Genomic DNA, 22,460 nt, shown 5'->3' with positions numbered 1-22,460 from the left:
TTAACTGTCCGACTCTTGATTTCTGCTCAGGTCATGATCTCAGGGCCCTGGGATCGAGCCCCAAGTCTGGCTCCGTGATCAGTGGGGAGACTGCTGGAGACTGTCTCTCTCCCTCTCCCTCTGCACCTCCCCCCACTCACATGTGCTCTCCCTCAAATGAATAGATGAATCTTTAAAAAATAATAATAATAATTTAAAATTCTGTAATTGAAGAGTCAGTGTCATGGTATGTCCCAATCCTAGAGGTTTTCAAGCAAAATTTTGATGATCACACTAAAATTAGTAGAGACCTATGGACATACTAGCTGCATTCCAGGCCCTGGACTAAATGCTTTCCCCAGATTATCTATTGCAATCTTCTCGTAACCTTAGGTGATTATTATCCCTATATTCTGTAAAAGAAAACGAAGCCTTAGACTACCCAAACACATGAGTGGCTACCACCCGCTTGTCCAAGCCACTCTCACCTCTGGCCTGGATTACCGTATTTATCTTCTAACTAGTCTCCCTGCCTTCATCCTTGCCTCTGTAGTTAATTCTCTATGAAGCAGCCGGGGTGACTCTGATGGTTAATTTCATGTGTCAACTTGACCAGGCCACAGGATGCCCAGATATTTGGGTGCAACATTATTTCTGGGTGGATCTATGAGGCTGTTTCCAGATGAGACTGGTATTTAAACTCGTAGATGGAGGAAAGCAGACTGCCTCCCCATGTGGGTGGGCCTCACCCAATCAGTTGAGGGGGGACCACAAGGCAGAGGAAGGGAGAATTCCTTCCCTCTGCGTGACCAGATGAGCTAACTCATTGGTCTTCTCCTGCCTTCGGACTGGAACTTACACCAGTGGTTCTCCTGAGGCTAGTCTCCAGCTTGTAGGCAGGAGATCACGAGACTTCACCTCCGTAACTACGAGCGAGTTCCTTAAAATAAATCTATACATACACACATGTATCTATATCTCATACTGGAGCTATGTAGATCTATGTCCAATGGATTTGTTTCTCTGGATGGCCCTTATTAACACCGTGATCCATTTAAAACATAGTTAAATCAGCTGCCTGGGTGGCTCAGTGGATTAAGCATCTGCCTTCGGCTCAGGTCATGATCCCAGGGTCCTGGGATTGAACCCCACATCAGGCTCTCTGCTCAGCAGGGAGTCTGCTTCTCCCTCTCCCTCTGCCACTCCCCCTACTTGCTATACCCGAACACCAAGCACAAGCCCAGTGTCGGACCTCCACGCTGCTCCCTTCTGCCAAAAGCTCTCTTTGCCAGATACCTACACAGCTTGTTTCCTCCATTCTCCAGGCCTCTGCCCAAGGAATCCCTTATCAGCGAGGCTTCCCTGACCATCCAACACATAGCAGAAACCCCCTCTCCTACAGCACTCACCACCCGCCTCACCCTGCTCTGTTTTAACTCAGAGCCTCCATCATCATCTGACTTCCGTATCTGTTTGTCAGTATCCGTGCTTTGCCTACAATTTGAGCTCTCTGAAAACCAGGCCTTGATCCCACCGCTCACCGCTAGATCTTGACCCTCAGAACTATACATGGCACAATAAATATTTTTGTATACGTGCAAGAAATGAAGCCCAAGCAACCAGATTTGAAACCCAGTCTCATAGACACCGAACCAGACCGGCATCCAGAGAGAGGAGCTACAGCAGAGTCGCTCAGCCTGCAGAGTGTGGTTCCCTTGGCCGCTCTTCCCTCTTGGTACATTTCACCACTCGCCTTGAATAAGTGAGTGGTGAGCACTAGGCATGGATGAGATCATGGGGCCAGAAAGCCAAGTCCTCCTGAGTCATCCCTACTCTGTTTCTCATGCTGTTACAATTTGCTCCCACTTCTCAGATCCTATCTGTCCTGCAGCAACCCCCTCGGTGGGAAAATTAGTACCAACATTTACATTTCAAACAGCAACTTGCCTAATACACAGTCATCACAGCCTGATCATGGGAACTCTTGAGTTCAAGCAGTGAGAATACTGAAGTCATTTACAAGCAAACAATGACAGACGAAGGCTCTGAAAACCTGACAAAGGTAAATTCACTTTACCCATAAAACTAACCTTATACACCGCATATTTTTACCAGAAACCAACAGAACAAGAGAGGGCTTTACACTGGCCGCGTGGACTTCTGTCCATCCCACAGTACTGGAAGACAGGGGAATTCAGAGAACTAGAGAATTTGAAAGATTCAGAAAGGCTGGCAGGTCACGACCAGAGGAGGGGACATAAAATTTTTGTGACCTCGCTGGCCTGCGATGCTTCATGATTTCTTGCCGTTCCAGAGCGTTCCTAATAAAAAATACTTAAAGTGATGTTAGACTATACCTATCAAGCCAGCAGGTTATTCCACTGGGGAGAAGTAGCTTTTAAATAAATGGTAGCTTGAGACACTTCCATCTGATCCTTACACGCATCAGGAATGTGCTGATCTAGTCGCTATTATGATTTTTTTAAGGTTTTATTTTTATCATTTTTCTTTTAATTCCAGTATAGTTAACATACAGTGTTAGTTTCAGGTGCACAATACAGTGATTCAACACCTCCATGCATGACTCAGTGCTCATGAAGACAAGCGCCCTCTTTGATTCCCTTTACTTCACCCAACCCCCACCCACCTCCCCTCTGCTAACCATCTGTTTGTTCTCTAGAGTTCAGGATCTATTTTTTTGGTCTCTTTTTTCCTTTGTTCGTTTGTTTTGTTTCTTAAATTCCACATATGAGTAAAATCATACGGTATTTGTCTTTCTCTGACTGACTTAATTCACGTAGCAGGATACCCTCTAGATCTATCCATGCTGTTGCAAATGGCAACATTTTGTTCCTTTTTATGGCTGAGTGATATTCCATTGTATATATACACCACATCTTCTCTATCCATTCATCTGTCAGTGGGCACTTGGACTGCTTTCATAGTTTGGCTATTGTAAATAATGCCTCAATAAACATAGGGTGCATATCCTTTTGAATTCGTGTTTTCATACTCTTTGGGTAAACACCCTCTTCTGTTCACTGTTAAAGTTGTATTGCTTTTCCTCTAAGTCCCACTTGTACCTCTTCAGCTGAAGCAGCCAGCCATCAGCCAATCTTCGGACAAATCCAACAGAGAAACCTCTCTCTATCCTAATTGTGAGTCTGTGGGTGTCTCGGAATAGCAGTACGGCTGAAACCGCCTCTATAACTCTCTTTTTATAAAAGGCTAATGAGGAAGGCAGTCAAGTCTTTACAGGATTTCCTTTCTCTAAAATAGTTACTGAAACACAGAACAGCTCAGCATACTGATGGAACTCAGGAAAGAAAGCAGCAACAACACCAACTCACCAGAGACTTGGCTCTGAGCTAGCAACTGCCCTGGGGTTCCCACCTGACGCCCCCCACAACGCTCTGAGATCGCCACGATCCTCCCCTACCTCCCTCCACCCCCCAGGTGAGGACACTAAGGTTCAGAGAAGCCGAAGATCTGGCCTAATGTCACACTCATGGATGGCGAAGACTGACCCTGAGCTGGGGTCTCTCTCTCCCTCCAAATCTGCATGGGTTACCCACCACCGGAAAGGGAACACGGAGATGGCAGCAGAAAGACAGCACTCCTTCCAAAATCCTACTATAGCTATCAGTTAGAGTCCCGGAAAGAACCACCGAAGGTTCTCGGCTTCATTTGAAAATTACCACCCCGTGTGGACACACTTGTGAGCACGAGTAACACAAACACACACGCACACAAACACACACGCGCACTAGTGCACGCACACACTGAAACTCTTTCCAAACTGTAAACGTCTCCCAGGCCGTATGTGGGCTTTTCTTAAAGGTCACTCAACAGGCCCCAAGGAAAAGAAGGGCTTGGCCTAAAAAGTTTTATATTTCCTCTCACTTTTTTTAAACATTGGAAAATCCATTTGGCTCAGAGAAATGAATAGTAAAAGGAGTTCTAACTACTTAGAGCCAACAAAATGTAATGGAAAAAAGGCAAGAATAAGGCTGGACGTTATTTTCTTTTTGCTCAGCACATCCTGTCTGTAATCTGAAAGGTAAATAGGCCATGCCCAACATACCGACTCTTTTCAGGTGAAATTATCTAGGTTATAAAAACAAGCAACTGTGTTTCCATTATTCTTTAATTCGTGGCGGACAGAAATAGCTTCCAAAATAAATCAGAGAGGCAAAAATTGCTCACCAGGGAGCAAACCCACAAATTTTCCCTCCTTTGATAACTGACTTTTGTGAATTTTTTTTTTCTTCCACTTGAATTATAACGGTGTGGTGTTATCTGAAAGAGTATGTTGCAAATGCCAGGAAAGGAAATTTGGAATTTTCGTGTTTGGGTTATTTGAATCCATAGGAGAGAGGGAGAGAGAGAGAAGGGAAGAGAGAGAGTTTCTGCATATCATTAGTTAATACACTAACATCCCTGAGATCGTTACCCTTAGAGTCATTTTGCAACACCTCTCTCCAAAACCCCCCAATATCAACTTCTTTGGCTCCACAAGGCACCTCATGATCTATGAGTTCAGTCATGTTAATGAGAGCTACGCCCATTTCTGTCCTGTATAGACTTCCTTGCTTTACACTGTACTTTCTTCTGTATATTAAAGCTGAGCAAATAGTCTAACGGAAACCACCATCAGAAACAGAACACACGAAGTTCCTTTAACAAGAAACTAGCTATATGATTTAAACAGGGTCCCCTTGCTTTTCTTTTAACCACAAGATTTCACAGACCCTCTCAAGTGCATTATGTCCCTTCCAAGAGAGGAAGAGAGAACATACCAGTTTCTGAGCTAATTTGACCATGGAACACTCTATTCACGGATCACCTCTGTTTCGCAGAGCTGGAGGTCCATAGAACACACGTGGGTTGGGGGCACTTATTTAAAGGCCAGATCTCCCTAAAGATAGGGAATGAGCTGGTTCACATCCAAGGTCAAGTCAGACACTTCACATCTATCCATACTGCTCTCCCAGGGCACATTGATCTTGGAAACAGAAAGAATTGAAGCTCACAGCAACCTGGTCAGAGATACTTCTTAGGGAAAACAAGACAAGGATAAAAGGTATAGAAAGCTTTATTAAATCTATGAAAGTATACAGAATCCAGCAGGAGGACCATTCCATTTGGTCACCCGCCTAATGAGGAGGGGAGGGAGAACTCTCTCAGCAAAACTATTTTAAAGACACAGAATGCACAAGACGTCTTTCCCAGCCAGTAATTAGGATATGCCAACCAATCATATTTAAAACTGGAAATTAGTAGTATATGCCCTATTTAAAAATGTCACAAGGGGCCGCTGGGTGGCTCAGTCGGTTAATCGTCTGCCTTTGGCTCTGGGCATGATCTCAGGGTCCTGGGCGCCCAAGGGGGAGTCTGCTTCTCCGTCTCCCTCTGCCTGTCCTCCCTGCTCGTGCTCTCTCTGTCTCTTTCTCTCTCTCAAATAAATATATAAAACTTCAAAAAACAAAATCACAAATTTCTTTTCAGCCTTGAAAACACAAAACACACTTGGTATCTTTAATATCAATATTTAATATCTAGGGGCGCCTGGGTGGCACAGCGGTTAAGCGTCTGCCTTCGGCTCAGGGCGTGATCCCAGGGTTCTGGGATCGAGCCCCACATCAGGCTCTTCTGCTATGAGCCTGCTTCTTCCTCTCCCACTCCCCCTGCTTGTGTTCCCTCTCTTGCTGGCTGTCTCTATCTCTGTCGAATAAATAAACAAAATCTTTAAAAAATATATTTAATATCTAATATGTAAGTGCAAACTAAAATCTGGGGGATCAGACACATCCTTTGATAGCTTTTTAAAAGGAGAAATAAGAGATCTAAACAATAAAAAGTTAGAGCAGTATTTCAGGTGAGTCTGATGCCAATTGCAAATTTACAGACACTAATGTAATCAACTACATGCAGCTTACTATTTTGGTAGATCAAAGGGAATGGGGTATCAGGAAGCCAGGGAAGGTTAATGTTTATAGGCACAGAAAGTTCCAGACTTGGAGGGATATCAAACATACCGAGCCATTTGACTTTCTGGTTTGGAGCACTCACTCCCCAACAATGAGGAAGTACGATCACAGATGACAGAACAATCTACATGTCCTAGCTCCCACCGTCAAATTGCCAAAGGAGAACCGAGAAGCCATTGTGTTGTTTTTAACCGGGAACTAAGAACTCTTGCAACAATGCTTGTGACAGGATCAGACACCACATCTGCGTCTGCGTGTGTACTTCTCCACCCGACGCTGGTGCACGAACGGGAATCCTGACCTGCTAAGTCTCGTCACAAAAACTCAATTCCAGATCCTGCCTGTTCAACATCAGTCACCCTGAGACACAAATTTCCATCCTGCCTTTAACCAAACATTGCTTCTGACTCATTTATTTCAAGGATTAGGCAAGGGTCTGAAACACAGGTGAGAAAGTCAGAGAAATAATCCCTTCGGAAGCACAGCCCTCAGCAGCCAAGCAAGACCAAAGGAAATTGAAGCCACCCCTTGGATGACACGGTCACTTCCTTAAGCAACACAGGCCAACAAGAAGAGGAAGAACCAGCACCGAAGTCGAGCCCTCGTCCTGACACCTACTAGAAACGCAACATCGCCGGCCCGGGCTGCACCTTCCTCGCCCAGCTCTATTTCTTCCCGAAGCCCTATTACCCAATCCTGTATAATTCGTCCATTTATTATGTTTATTGTTTATTATGCAACTGCCTTTGATGAATGCGAGCTCCTAAGAGCAACAATCTCTGCTGGGCTTTGTTTCTCAAACTGGTAAGTTCCAGTGCCTACAACAGTTCCTGGACATGGGGAGGGCTCCGTGGGGACCGAATGATTAAATGGATAAACAGTACTATTTGCTGCCATCTTTGGATCTCAGAATTAGAGACCTGAGAGAAGGATTTTAGTCACTTTCTTTTTTACCTAAAAAATCATCCTAAGGCTTCTCCCCACCCTAATTCTCAATTCAAAAAAATTTTTTAATTGATATACACGAGCTTGAGAACATGTCGTGTTGATTAAATTAACTAAGCAAAAAGAGATGGAGCAAAATTTATTTCACCTTAACTTTAGTTATCTGGTTGTTTGTTTTTTTTAAGTTATGCTTAGTAAACATAGCTCTTGATAAATGATTCTACTTCCTTACTGATTCCTTTCTCCTTGCTCCCCTTGACGCTGGTCACTGGAACTGAACAATTCAATTTGCTTCTCAAGTCAGAGCATTAAACCCACCTTTGTCTGGTGATTATTATACTTGTTGTATAATAAGTATTAACAGTCTGCCCATACAAGGCGCACCAGCAAAGATAAATGGTAAATATTGTAACTGAGGCATCAGGCCTCTGCCACACTGAGATCCCAGCACACATCCTGCGTGAGTCTTTACCCATCTTCAGTTTAAAAGCGTAGTTGATGCAAATACAAACAGGAGAGAGGCAGGTAATATAAACAGAGGAGGGGCGCCTGCTGGCTCAGTGGGTTGAACATCTGACTTTTGGTTTCGGCTCAGGTCATGATCTCATGGGTCATGGCATCAAGCCCTGTGTTGGGCTCTGTGCTGGGCGTGCTGTCTGCTTGGGGTTCGCTCCCTCTGCCCCTCTCCCCACTCGTGTGCTTGCTTGCTCTCTCTTTAAAATAAATAAAAATAAATCTTAAAAAAAAGAATAGATATATAGATAGGAATTGATGATTATGATATATACATAGAGAGAGAGAGAGAGGAAAGATCATCTATTTCTGGGCCTATTAACATAGACCCAGAGTAGCTGTATCTTACCACTTTTTCATTCTTTCATGAAATTTCCCAATTGGGGAAACAAAAATGTGTCAAGCCCAGACATGGCCCACGAGTATCACTTTGCAACCCTTGTTTAAAGCCTCAGCTCAGAGATCACTGCCACCAGGATGTCCCTCCCACCCCCAAGTGGGTGAGACGTTCCTTTGGGTACGTCGCGCTTCCCATGATTTCACTAAACTTATAAGGTTCCTTCAATGCGTCCATCTACCCTGTGGGAAGCATCTCATTCACGGCTATATTCCCATCACCCGGCAGAGTCCCTGGTACACAGTAGGAGCTCAAAAGACACTTGAATAAATGAAAATTTGATTAAGACCACCTGGGTTCATGCTTCTAGCAGCCACTTTGAATCTATCTGTTTCCTATCTTCACACCCTAACCAACCAACCTTCAGGGATCTGTGCGGTCAGGGTCACAGACATTGATATCAAGTGTCAGAATCAAAGAGACAAGCCCACCCCTGGAGATCTGCAGGCTTCTCTTCATTAGGAGGAATAAGTACCACCCCGCATATTGTGAAAAAAGAAAAAGAAGGATGGGGCGCCTGGGTGGCGCAGTCGTTAAGTGTCTGCCTTTGGCTCAGGGCGTGATCCCAGCGATCTGGGATCGAGCCCCACGTCAGGCTCTTCTGCTAGGAGCCTGCTTTTTCCTCTCCCACTCCCCCTGCTTGTGTTCCCTCTCTTGCTGGCTGTCTCTGTCAAATAAATAAATAAAATCTTTAGAAAAAAAAAAAAAAGAAAAAGAAAAAGAAGGAGATATGACAAAGTCAAAGAATTAGGAAAGAGCAAGTCTATGAAAGAAAATTCAGTAAATTGCTACGTGCTTTCTCCATCATTCAAAATATCTGACAAACTCCTTACAGATGGTAGTTAATTAAGACGTGTTAGAGGGGTGCCTGGGTGGCACAGCGGTTAAAGCGTCTGCCTTCGGCTCAGGGCGTGATTCCGGCGTTATGGGATCGAGCCCCACATCAGGCTCCTCTGCTATGAGCCTGCTTCTTCCTCTCCCACTCCCCCTGCTTGTGTTCCCTCTCTCACTGGCTGTCTCTATCTCTGTCAAATAAATAAATAAAAAATCTTTAAAAAAAAAAGACGTGTTAGAAATATTTCTATTTTGTTCCTTGCCTACTCCTTTAAGAACAGATTCTGCTTATTTAACCAATTATTAAATTTCACACTTACATTACCCTTTGCCTAAACACCAGTAAGTACCAGATTTCCCATTCAAGGTACTACTTGGAGACAGAGCCAAACATGGAACTGCTCTCCAAAACAGGGGCCTGTTATCACAAACCCTGGCTTCTCAGAAAGCCATGGAAGCCGATCCCATCCTTCTACAGTTCTCCCCTTCTGTAGTTTCTTGCGCTCGTGACGCAGGCATCAGGGAAAACTTACAGCTGTGCAGAAGAGGCAGCGGCATTCCTGGAGCGTGGTCATCTTGTCCAGGGACTGTTCGCACAAGCAGAGTTTGCAAGTGACAAGGGGGGCTGGAGCCAGGTCTCCCGCCGTCGGATTTTCGGTGGTCATGGTGAGATACTGCAACCTCTCACCTGAGCCCATCAGCCTGTCCTCAGCCTTCTTCGGTCTCCTCAATCCCTACAGGAAGGTCCAAAGCAGAAAATATTATATTCATTCATACAGCTGAATATTATATTCATTCAACACATTTGGGCCCCACCAGGGCAAACCTTCCCCTTCCACACTGTCAAGGCACACAGCAAAGGCATTTCCGACAACCGTGGGCGACAGAGCTTGCCACCTTGGCAAGGTGCTCCTGGAGTCCTGACGTGGACAGTGACCCCACCATCCTGACTCCTCTCCTGTAAATTATGGGAATGAAAAGACCACAGGGAACAAACCACACCATTTAGGAATTGCATCGCCACAATCCAACAGGTTAAAAAAAAGACACTTGAAAATAGGATGTCACTCAAAAAAATTAAACAAAGAATTACCATATGATCCGACAATTCCACTTCTCGGTGTACGCCCAAGAGAACTGAAACCAGGCTGCAAACTGATACTTGCACACCAGTGTTCCTAACACCATTGTTCACAACAGCCAAAAGGTGGAAACTATCCAAATGCCCATTGAGAGATGAACGGATAAACAAAACGTGATATAAACATCCAATGGAATATTATTCAGCCTTAAAAGGGAATGAGACTCTGACACACACTGCAACACAGATGAGCCTTGAAGACGTTATGCTAAGTGAAATAAGCCAGACCCAAAAGGACAAATACTGTGTGATTCTATCAACGTGAGGTACCTAGCAAGTCAAATTCATAGAGACAGAAAGTAGAAAGGTGGGGCTGGGACAGGGGGAAATAGAGAGTTACCATTTCATGGGTACAGAGTTTCTGTTTGGAATGATGACAAAATTCTGCAAATGGATAGGGTGCTAATTGCCCAAGACTGTGAGTGTGCTTCATGCCACTGAATTATACACTTAAAATGACTGAAATGGTAAATTTCATGTTATGTATATTTCATACCAATAATTTTTTTTCAACAGGGCATCAGTGTTAATTGTGCTCCTTCACATATGTCATTTCGTTTCAACTTTTGCAACCACGAGGATTCTTTCCTTCATTTTATAGAGGAATTGAGGTCCTGAGAAGTTAAATAATCTGCCAAAGTTCTCAGAGCTTGGATATAGCAGAGAAAAATTCAAACCTCCATCTTCTGAGTCCAAGCCCAGTGCCTGGTCCTTTACACCAGAGTTGCCTCATGGTGGATGTTACATGGAGGGATGGAACATGGAGAGAGAGAAGGAAGAAGGGGTAAGGAGAGAGGGGGAAAAAGAGAGAAAGAGACAAAAAGCCCATGACTACAAGTATCATAAGGTCACTCAAACTGTACAGAGTGAAATCTGTCTCCAAACACGGCATGACTGTAGAAAGGATTTTCCTACAATGAAAAAAAAAAATAGAGCTGAAGCCTTTCCATCTGTTTTTATTCAGACAATCTTTAAAAGAGGTCAAATAATTGTGGGAATAATCTTCTATAGTTTGGATCATATCAAGAAATTCCATGTTCCAATTAAAGAGAGGCAAAATCCTAAAGTTCTTACTATTTTAAAAGACTGTGGCCAATTCTAATAAATTTGGCCACAGAAATCATTGTAAACAGCCTCTCCCCCTACGAGAACCAGACTCTTTTCGTCCCCATTTTTGGGCAAAAGAAAGTACATGTTTGGCATTTGTTACATAGCCTCACGGTGGCTTACGTCTCAACATTTAGGTATACAAACTCAAGGGAGAGAAAAACAAATTGGATTAGATGGAAGGAAAAAAAACATCTATAAGATTTAGCTGCACTAACTATCTTAATGTCATACCAGAAAGAATCAATAGTTACTAACTCTCGTAACCTGAAATATTCACGGTTTTTCACCTACTCTCTGAGTAGTAGACTGAATTAAAAATAAAATTGAATTGAAAGCTAACCAATGATCAGCTTCCATGATATTTCTTGGGAAAGGCCCAATAAGGTTCAAGACATGGTGTTCTTATTTGATTAACTATTAATGAGCTATCATCTGAGAGCAAATCAACATGCCTACCAAATTCAGTGTTTTGAAGTTAAAAAAAAAAATCTTTCTTGAGGGTCAATTAGGAGTAAAAATGAGTCATTTTATCTCTCTCCTCTTCCCAGTTTATGCTTAGACAACTATCACCTGTTTGTTTCTCCAAGACACCCCAGTTCCATAACATACATATCACTCATCTTCCCCAACTGCTGTCTTCACATCTCTATTTTCCCAACATGGCACATACAACATATTCTGACTATCTTTGCCCTCGAAAAGAGAAATCCCAAGTCAAACATCAAGAAGAAACGGAGCCAGTACACTTCTCACGATGAGCATAGAATTGTTGAATTACTGCACAGTACACCTGAAACTAATATACACCGTATTTTAGCTATCCTGGAATTAAAATGTTAAAACTTAATACAATTTTAGAAGAAGATGGAGGTGAAGGAGGGGGACGGGGAGGAAAAGGAAGAAGAAGGGGGGGAGGAGGGGGGAAGGGGGAGGGGAAAGGGGAGGGGAGGAGGGAGAGGAAGAAGTAGAAGAAATGTAGCCAGTAAATGCTTCCTGAGGAGGGAAGATGGGAATGACACAGGCCAAACAAGCTCACACCACAAATGTCAATTACACCAAGAGCCCATTTGAAGGAAGAGGTTATGAATGGGTAAATCCTGTTGTTCCAACCTGGCAGGAGATCTAGGTATTCTTCAACAAAGTCAATTATTTCTTACAGTCTCTCTCTCTCCCTCTCTCTCTCTCTCTGTGTGTGTGTGTGTGTGTATATATATATATATATATATATATATATTTTTTTTTTTTTTAATGTAACCTCTACCCCCAATGTGAGGTTCGAACTCATGACCCCGAAACCAAGAGTTGTCTGCTCTACCCAGCCAGCCGGGTGCCTCTATCTTATTTTTTTAGAAAGAGACATATAACACTCGAGAAACGAATATGTAATTGAATACTTCTTAGATTATCTCTTAGAAACTGTCTTTTGAAGGCAGAACTAGAAATTGTGTTTATCATGGCCATCTGAAACATAATCTTATATCTCGAAATACACACATTAAGTGCTCACTCCTTACTCTGTGAGTTACAAATCGAAGCTATAAAAAATATAAAAATATCTATCACTTCCAAAAGTTTCCTCCTGCTCCCTTTACTTGTCACTACTTGTGTACGTGTATTTGTGGTAAGAGCACTTCACATAAGAGCTACCCTCTTAGCAAATGTTCAAGTATAAAATATAGAATTGTTAAATAGAAGCAATATGCTGTTCCCCAGGTATATATTTATCTTCTAACTCATCAAGTTGTCTACATTAAATAGGTACAGCTTCTTGCCTGTCAATCATGCCTCAATAAAGTGGTCTAATATCTATATACAAGTGTTTAAAGGATATTTTATATATATAAATATTTTTATGACAAAAGCCTTTTCCAAAGCAGAGACCTGTTTTGTTCAAACAACAACAAAAATTCCAAGCATTCCAAACAAGGCAGCACTTGTGACTGGGACAGAGGAAGGAGGTCACATACTTCATCTCGCTGAGATGTGAGCAATCCGAAACGATTCTTCAAAAAGAACTGATTTATTTTTCTGTGCGCCATAAACACCAATTCCCTAAAGTGATGGCATTCAAACATTTTTCAAGCAATGGAATTTTACACAAACACAATCTTAAGTAAACTGCCACCGTGGCAAGGAGATAAGGTAAACCAGTGCCAGTGGAAGCAGTACTGGGAGCACCGGGCCAGGTCCCCTGGACCTTTCCCTCAGCAGCCTCCCAGGCACCATCACAGAAGCTGAAGAACTGTGCCAGGCACAGTTGGAAAACCAGCTTCTTGGTTTTTCACTCTGGGCAAAATCAATAACGAATGTTTTAAAAATGAATGACACACAGGGAGCGCTTCATAAAGAAAAAAAGAGCATCAAACAAGAAATCCTTTCCCCATTGACTCATTACATAGAGAGCTCTTCAAGCAATCATCGGGGGAATGCTGAAGTTCTCTCCCTCGAGATGTTGGTGAATGGCTCCAAGGTGTCTAGCTGTCCTCCATTTATGTCTTTTTAGGATTCCCCAGTCCCTGACATGCAACCACCAGCAGCAGAAACTCATCGCCCCCCTGCCAATCATGCACACATGGCATGAATCTCAGAGGGGGTGTCCGGAGAAGGTGACCACAGCCCTGCAGCTCCTGACCCTTCCACAGGACTATATCTGCACAGGGACATGGAGAGTCCACACCTACTTCCCTCCAGGTTTCAAGGAAAGTCTTCCGTCCAGAGAGCCGGCAATTCCTTCTCACTAGCTTGCTCGACTTGTTCTGCCTCATACCTCCTGTTTTACCTAAAATAAGAAAGTGACTTGAATGTTCTACCCTCCTGCTTGTTTTAGAACAGTAACAGTTATCATTGCTTTTATAATTATTACAAACGTGACCGAGCCTCTTTTCGGGTGTCAAGAACCCAATCAGAAAAGAATTTTGTCAGAGCACACAAGGGGCATGGTGGGGGGAAAAAGAAAAAGAAAAGAAAGAAACCTGACAGCTGCCTTTAGGTTTGAACTTTCTAAAGTTGGTTGCAGGGCTGGGGGTGGGGTGGAGTGGTGAGGGCGGACTTCACCCAAATTGTAGAAGTGTCACTTGCTTAAATATAAGCAGCCACATACAGGGCAGATGGCTTGGGGCGTGCAGGCAAAGAAAGTCCCTTTAAAACATCTGATCTTGCACCAAATTACCAAGAAAGGGGAACCAGCAGTTCTACCTAGCCTGATTGTCTCTGGCACTATCAAGCGTTCGTTATGTGAGAAGCTAGTACTATCTGATAGGACAGAACAGAAAAGTCACTTTTACCCCATGTGTGTTCATTAGAATTGCCAAGGAGAGGAATACCTCACAAACCATGCTGCAAGCATGGGATGTATAAGGAATTTTCATATTCGCTGACGGCCTGAAAAAGCAATCTGCTCCAAAAATGCAGAGGGTGGGAGAGCCAACATTCGAAGTATTTTTAACTAAAGTAGTTTACGCCTGTTTCACTACTGAAAATCACGGCAATTATTCCATTGCACAAAAAAGATAATGCCGTTGGAAGGGATAATGTTTCACCAGGATACTTAACCTAATTGCTCAGGAATTTTTACACCATTCAGCAAAAACTTTAAAGTTCAGATAAATGGATAAAGCACAAGTAAAGAGATCAAGAGAAGGAGAACGTGATCAAACAGATTCAACTGGTTATTACTGATGTAACAGAATATTTATGTAAAAGTCCAGCTGATCTGTGCTGAGGTCTTAATTCCAAATTATGCTCTGAAAGTCTACGATTTACTCAAGAAAAAGGGCTAAAACAGAAGAGGAGACACATGAATACTCCCGAAATGTTTATCTGCCCATGTAGGACACTGAGTCATTCCTGTGAGGTAGCTGGGATAAAAGATATGAATGCATGACTCACGGAGAGCTAACACAGGGAAATGTTTTCAGGAAGGTAGGTGGTGGGGAAGGTAAGGCTGAAGTGTTGCCTTTATAATGGACAGATTTTCTCAGGAAGCCAATACTCTAAAGAGTTGAAAGATACAGCAATCAAAGATCCCATCTCTGCCTTGTTAGGAAAGCTCTCCCAATACCAACGGAGAATGACATGTCAGGGAACGAGAGTCTGTTCAACAAAATCTGAAAATTAGTATTGTGTTGACCTTGGCACTTCTGCACAATTATTTATTTTGCCTCCAGTTCATGTCCTTAACAGAAGCTATTAAATAGTACTGACTGAGTCTAGTGAAGTGCTGGCCATTATCAGCCAATAGCAATCTGCTGAAGTTCTACTCTAAAGAGAGTCTGGAACGGGAGGTAGACCAGCTGGCTTGTAAAACAGCCAGAGCAATGGGTATTAGTGTGTAGTGAGGCAAGGATTTATGGTAGACCTCCATAGTGGCCAGTGCTGTGGTTCTCCTCTCTGCTGGCATCTTTGACCCACTCTCTGGTCATTCAAGGACTAGATGAGCCAGTACAAATCCAGTAAGATCAGGACAACAGAAATATTTTATATCTATTTAATTACTTTTTAAAAGACAAATGCTCAAGGCCAATGAATAGATGCCTGGCATCACATACAGGACAATCTGTCATTATTTGTAAAAAAAAAAATAGATTAGACACTGTTCTCTAGTACCAACAAATTTAAGAAATACTTAATTCTTAGATGTGATGGAAGTAAATATTCACCTACTCAGGCCTTGTGAGATCACAGTGCCATTGTAGGAAGGAGACTGTTTACCACTGTCCCTCAGGTGATAGGAAAGGGGACCCCCCCCCCCCCGTATCTTTGCCTCCTGCTTCTCAGCCTCATTCAGAGGAAACCAGGAAGTGAAAAAATACTCCGGTCTGTAATTCCTTAGGTTTAACATCTTCATCTCGACAGTTACCAGGATGGAAATAAAACTATAAATTTGTAACCTGGAGACTGCTATCTTCTAAAAATGGAACTGACGTGCAAATATATCCCTATTAACTATCATGCAGGTAAAAAGGACAGACACTCCACTAGGAGGAGCTTCTTAAGTATTAGCAAGTATTGTTTCTAAACAGTCTGCTTGCTATTTGCAAGTAGGTTATGTATAAAGTCTGGGACAGTTATTAATAAGATCTAATTTTCTTCCAGCTTTATTGAGATATAATCGATACATAACATTGTGTAAGTGTAAGGGATCCAGTGTAATGATCAGACATATGTACGTGTGTATACATATATGTGTATACATGTTTCAAAATGATTACCATGATAAGGTTAGTTAAACATCCATCACCTCACTTACAATTTTTTTATAATGGTGACAACAATAAGATCTAATTTTTATATTTTTTCCTATGAAATATATGGAAAGATTTGTGGAGATAATGGCCAAAAAAGTAGATGACACCGTGAAAGGCTAATTCTCTAACTCCTACAGAGTACAGGCATGTGGGATGGCAAATTTTAACATCTGCAAAATGTTGGTCCCTCTAAAAAGTACATTTCTTTGTTCTTGCCTTCTTTCCATGTTCTCATTACCACTATAGGAAAAGGCCCAAGAGGAGAAAATCCATTCCCGGCTTTTCTAACAATAAAAACTTATCAAAGAAGGTAGGAGTGAATATGAGAATAAGAGCTCAATATTTTTGGCATTGTAATTTCACATTTATCATGGTGCCTCCCTCCTCGACACCACTGTGCCCTGCCCACCCCGTTTTTTAATCAATGGTTCCCTTGCCTCCCACAATTATTCATACAGCCCTGCTGAATAATTTTCTTCCCCCTGCCTGGCATCACAACAAAGCTCAGAAGCAGGAAGGAACGCCACTTAAAGGCAGGTCAGACAATGATGTAATTAACAGATCAAGAAGGGTTATGTCAGAAAGCCCCATAGAGCAAGAGATGGGCTGATTTCTTAGGTCAAGACATTACCAGGAAACTACAGTGGCTAAAGCACAAACATCTAAATCAAAATGTTTTCTCCAGATGAATAAAAACATGTGTATGTATTACCCTGTCTTGTGAACGTTAAAAGTTTCATACAGAAATTTTAATTAGAAACAAATTTAAAAGCAGTTTGGGGGGCGCCTGGGTGGCACAGCGGTTAAAGCGTCTGCCTTCAGCTCAGGGCGTGATCCCGGCGTTACGGGATCGAGCCCCACATCAGGCTCCTCCGCTATGAGCCTGCTTCTTCCTCTCCCACTCCCCCTGCTTGTGTTCCCTCTCTCGCTGGCTGTCTCTATCTCTGTCAAATAAATAAATAAAATCTTTAAAAAAAAATAAAATAAAAAAATAAAATAAAAGCAGTTTGGGAGAGGACTCCCTTCCATCCCACACTAAGCAAGGGGCAGTGTGTGTATTTTTATACGCGTTTGCCAAATCGGTTTCTTAAAAAAATCAATAATGCAGGAAACCGAGTCAACCCACAAAGAACTGAATTCTGCACGTTCGGTGCTGGGGATGTAAAGGTGGTTAGTCCCCGCTTACAAAAAGTAAACTAGTAGAGGAGGCTGTAATAACACTCAGGACAATTTGTGGGTTTATGGCTTCAGCCATAAGTCTAGCAAAGAGACAAATGAGAGATGTCTTGTTCTATCTTCCCCCAAAGACAAAGCACCAGGTGATTAAAGGCCTGGGACTCAAACTCAGGACTGCAGAGGAACTAGAAACAAGACACAGCTTTCAAAGTATTTTCTCTAACAGACGCTACAAGCCACGTGATCCGCAATCTCCAGCTGTGAAGAAGAGAAGTCTATTTCACGGAGGCGGCTGTGTTTTTCAGTTCAAGGACGGAGGTCTCCTCATTCACGAGAAGTTTCCTGTTCCGTGCTGCAAAAGCGTTGACCACTTCTACTCTCTTTAATGTATTATTATTATTAGTCTTCCCTGTTTTATTAACCACTGCAGTGTGGTGCACTGGGTGGAGAAGCAGGCGCTGACCGAGAAAAAGCAAATGCCAAACAAAAACAGAACATTCGTACCAGACCCCCCACATGTAACTAAAGGTGAAGGAGCAAATTAAAATTTAAATAATTAAATAAATTAACTTTGGTGCTGTTACTCCCCTTCAAGTGACCTAACGCTCAGATGACATATGAGAAACATTATTTAAAAAAAAAAAGTCAAGATGAAAACCTCTAACACACTCAGGTAAAACAACGTGAGTTAAAAACTGCCATCCAGAACAATGTCACTTCCAAGCTTACACCAACTCCTTCAGGACAGAGGCCACATCTCACCCATCTTTCTATCTTCAGCATCTAGCGCACACCTGGCAAATAGCAGTCACTCGATCCCACAGTGGATAACTTCTTAACAAGCACATGGAGGAGAGACACCATTAAAGGCCTGGTTCTCATTTGCATTCGCTTCCAGCAATTCAAAGTCTAAAAGTATTGATAGTTTGCAATAGCTAAGAGGCTTCTGTAAATTCAGGTGGGCATCCCTGGAAAACGAAGTCTGAGGACTCAGGAGCAATGGCTGCAGAGACCCTACTCCCCAAGCTCGAAGGGGACAGCATGATTTGTGTGGCATCTTGGCTCCTTTCCCATATCCAAAATAATCAGTTGCACAAAGTAGATTTAGTCCCAAAACTGTTTGGACTTTGTTCCTCCACCAACATCTGGGTTCAGCATGATTCGTGACCTCTACCTCAAACTGGTGATTTCAAACTCTAAGAAACTCACTCAACAAGAAAGCAATGTTGTAAGTCAAGGCCGGGGAAACACGGAAGCCGGAATTAGCAGAAACACCACGGAGCAACGACTCTGGTGTCCTCATAAATGTTTCTAAATACCTAAAGTATTAAAACTGCTTCTCAAAAACAAAAATTTAAATATACTTTCTCAGATGAAAAGGACTAGTATTGTTGAAGAGAAAGATCATTTTTGGGATGCTAAGTGGTTATTATATAAAGAAGCTTTTTTTTTTTTTCTCTTTAGGCAGAGCATAACTTTTCTCTCTGCTGTCAAGTTTGCCTCAGAAAACCTAGTTAGTAATCTGGGAGACCCAAAAACTAATTTAAAAAAAAAAAAAGACATGTCTTAAACTGACCTAGTTTGGAAGCCTGGATGCCTTTAAATTGCCAATGAACTGAAGCCATTCATGAGAATGGAGCTTTTGAATGCTGAGAATGTTCTGTGGGGCTCAGTGCAAAGATATTTGGCATAGATGACTGTAAATATTTGTAAAACTCTGGGTAAATGGACAGTGCTTGACCACACTCACACCTCGCTTCCAGCACAGTAGTGCGGGAGAAAGTTATCTAGGGTGATTGGTTTGGGGTTTTTTTTTGGGGGGGGGGGGAGTATTTTTTTCTGTTTGTTTTAAATAAAAAGTCAAGCAGCCCGATTCTGCAACTCAACCTCTTTTTTATACTTCCATTCTCTCTACACGGTTACCTTGTATCTGTTTACTCATCAAGACAGTTTCAATTAGTCAGAGGCTACTTTAGAAACAGAAGGGTTTTTCTCTTACCTATTTTTCCAGTGTGTGCCCACCATAAAGAAAAAAAAGACCAGTCACAGGTGCGCAAGGGTAAAACAGGAGGTTTTGGATTTAATACAATTATCTCAGTGTGGCTCGTGGGTCTGCTACATAGATCTTTCCTGCCCCCTCCACCCCCTCCTCAATAGAGTTTCAGAATTACTTAAGGGGTCACTACTTATGAACAGGACTAACGTTCTGTTCATAAGGGAAGGGAGGACAGAGTCAGGAGAAGGAGGGACCCACAAAGCAAAGGGATGTGAAAGGGACCAGGAGGCTCATCTACATGAAAACGGCAGCAGCCAGATACTTTAATTAGCCAGAAACTCCGTGAAGGCTGGCTGGGTTCCTTTTGCCTCTTACCCACGCCCTAAGAACTGAGTCATCTCAAATTCATTTATTTTGCTTCTGGGCCTACGACCCCCCACACACACACCACCACCAATCTGCTGCTTCAGAAAAGTTAGATACATTGTTCTTTAAGTCAGACCGTGCAGGGCTCAAATCAACATCCAGAAACGCCACATTACAAGAACACAGACAGCCCTCCGGGGACCCCCAGCTCCTGTTTGATAAGATGTGTGCAGCAGCAAGAAATAAAGTGACACACAACAGTGGAAGCAAGAAAGAGGACATTTTCCCAGACCGGAGAATTCATTTCTGAGAAATCTAATGTGAGAAGTACTATGTATCAGGAGTAAACTCACAGAATCCCCGAAACTACTGAGAAAAGCAAAAAGGTGCCCTGACAAAAGTCAGCTCAACATACCTTTTCTCTGCTGAAGGGGGAATCAGTTTCATTTTAACTTCAACTCGAGAACAGCACTATAGGATCAGAGTGTCACTCTGTGTTATCAGCAATTACCTGACAAAATACTCACGATAACGTATGGCCAAGAACCCATCTTATTCCGATCTATGTCTGTCAACACTGTGCGGTGCACTTCCGAGTAACAGAAGGTAAGCATCTGAGATTACGCCAACTTTTGGGTCCCCTTAAGGACGACACGGGGAGGTCTGATCTCATCTTGAATTTGCCAATCAATACATTTTGTAGAGACTGTTTTGTTCGAAAGGAGTTTCTCTTTACCTTGACCGAGGCGTCTATTTTTAAAAGTTAACAGGTGTTTAAGGCATTTCGAATGAATTCCACACTGTATGGCTTTAAGCACTGGAGGCAGGAAATAAAGCTCCGAACCAGGGAATTAGAGTCTCTCTCTTTTTTTTTTTTTTTTTCCCTATTTCCTTTTCCTAGTCCAGCACCATGCCTGGCTTGCCCTGCGTGCCGCGTTTCGAGAGCTCGCTAAACCTACCTGGCAGGAGAGCCGCGTCGGTCCGGGCGCCGCCGGGCGTCTCAGCAGCCGCCGCCGCGCGCCCCGCCAGCCCGGGCTGCTCGCGCCGCGGGGAGGCGGAGCCGGGTCATTCTCTGCCCCGTCCTCCGCGCTCTGCAGCCGGCAGCTCGGCGCTCCGCAGGGCTGCGGCGGACTCGGCCTCCCAGCCCCGGGGCGGGCGGCAGGGGGAGGAGGCAAGGGGGGAGGAGGAGGCGGAGGCGGCCCCGGGGAGCGGCCGCGTCGCCCCGAGCCCCGCGGAGCGTGGGGCGCAGCTCGCCAGCAGCAGCGCGGGGAGCCGCGCGTCTATTTATACAGGAAGCTCCGGCGCGGCACTTCCTACTTCCCATCTGGGTCGCACTTCCACGGCAGGTGATGGTCTTTTAACCCTGTCCGAGCCCCGGGCAGCAGCGCGCCCGCCCCCTCCCCGGCCCTCCCGCGCCCGCGCCACCGCTCGGGACCTCTCCCTGTCGCCCTTCTGGGACGGCTGTACCCGAAATCCGGGGCAGGGTGTCCGGCGGCAGCCCTCAGTGCCCTTCATCCTGCCCAGACCGGGACATGGCACCTCTTGGCCTTGAAGGCTCCTTGCTTGTCTGCACGTGCCCCGCTAGGACACCTCTCTTCTGCCTCCCTCCTGGCTCTTTCAATCTCCCTCTTTCACTTCTGAGAAGCCCCGACCTACCTTCCCACCTGGGCAGAGCACTGTTTTGATAGAAACACTTCCCAGGCTCGTCTCATCAGAAACACCTTGAACCTGATTTGTCGTTTTGCGTCTACTGACAAAATTAGAACGCAGGCAAATCAAAGCAGGACAGTCTTCGTCTACCTCCTCAAATAAAGGCACACCTTGATGACACAATGATTTCGCTTGAAGTGCTTTCTCAACAAATGTATGTGGGAACCCACTGTAACCTAGCAGGTTGGACTCAGTTAAAGAAAAGGTCACACGATAATCCAGAAGCTGTAGGGTATGCTGGGATGCGCCTTCCTCACTCCAAAACCTTGGACACTTCATTTGTGTGATGTTTAAAACAGATGATACCTGGGTGGCTCAGTCGTTAAGTGTCTGCCTTCGGCTCAGGGCCTGATCCCAGGGTCCTGGGATCGAGCCCCGCATCAGACTCCTCTGCCGGGAGCCTGTTTCTTCCTCTCCCACTCCCCCTGCTTGTGTTCCCTCTCTCTCGCTGGCTGTCTCTCTCTCTGTGTCAAATAAATAAATAAATAAATAATCTTTAAAAAAAAAAAAACACAGATGATAAAACCAACTCACTCCCCCCATTGGTGGCCCGCCCCCTCCCCAGGTCACAATCACAGTCCCAAATCTGTTGAACCCTGGCAATTTAGGAATGTCACTGCTCTGACACAGGACTCTTCCCGCACCTGCCCTACAACCTCACTCTACTTTTGCAAAAGCAGTCAGGAATGTTTTTCCTGAAAGGAAGGGGTTCACTCATCCTTTGTGGAGGGGATCTGAGCATGCCAGTGAAGTAGGGTCAGTGGGCACCATTCCAGACAACACAAGTCTGCTGCTTCTCAGCCCTCCATGTTCAGGAAAACCTCCAAGTCAAAGCCAAGGGCTTGAAAAACACAGTATGCATGATGGTAGGACAGGCCTGGACCAGTCCATTAGTGGGGCCAGGGAGGCAGGAAGGGAAGACAGGCAAGGAAAATAAGACCGAGAACACACAGTAGGGAGAGACCCAAAGTAATAGAATCAGAGGACATTTGAGACTGAAAAGTCATTCTGGCTAGTTTAGTCCAAATGCCTAATTTTAAAGAAAAGAAACCTGATG

The 22,460-nt window shown here is 43.8% G+C and overlaps 1 protein-coding gene across 11 annotated transcripts in view; it reads right to left on the bottom strand.

The window, feature by feature from the left end:
- The window catches only part of RNF144B (ring finger protein 144B), a 172,843-nt gene that overhangs the window by 57,230 nt on the left and 93,153 nt on the right, over positions 1 to 22,460 (bottom strand). For 9 of the 11 annotated variants that reach the window (XM_087858082.1, XM_045811555.2, XM_087858083.1 and 6 more), the window contains one exon: positions 9,192 to 9,392. In XM_087858082.1, coding sequence (XP_087714208.1) covers positions 9,192 to 9,356 — 165 coding nt within the window. In that variant the 5' untranslated portion in view covers positions 9,357 to 9,392. Of the gene's footprint in view, positions 1 to 9,191; positions 9,393 to 9,751; positions 9,834 to 20,652; positions 20,931 to 22,460 lie in introns of those variants that run through there. The other 2 variants (XM_045811549.2, XM_087858079.1) reach the window with 2 other exon arrangements.

This window comes from Ursus americanus, chromosome 32 (genome assembly GCF_024610735.1).
Source record: "Ursus americanus isolate L20-20 chromosome 32, mUrsAme1.1.p, whole genome shotgun sequence".
Lineage (NCBI taxonomy): Eukaryota > Metazoa > Chordata > Mammalia > Carnivora > Ursidae > Ursus > Ursus americanus.
Note: the sequence above shows the minus strand (reverse complement) of the source record. Positions and strands in the feature narration are given on the sequence as shown.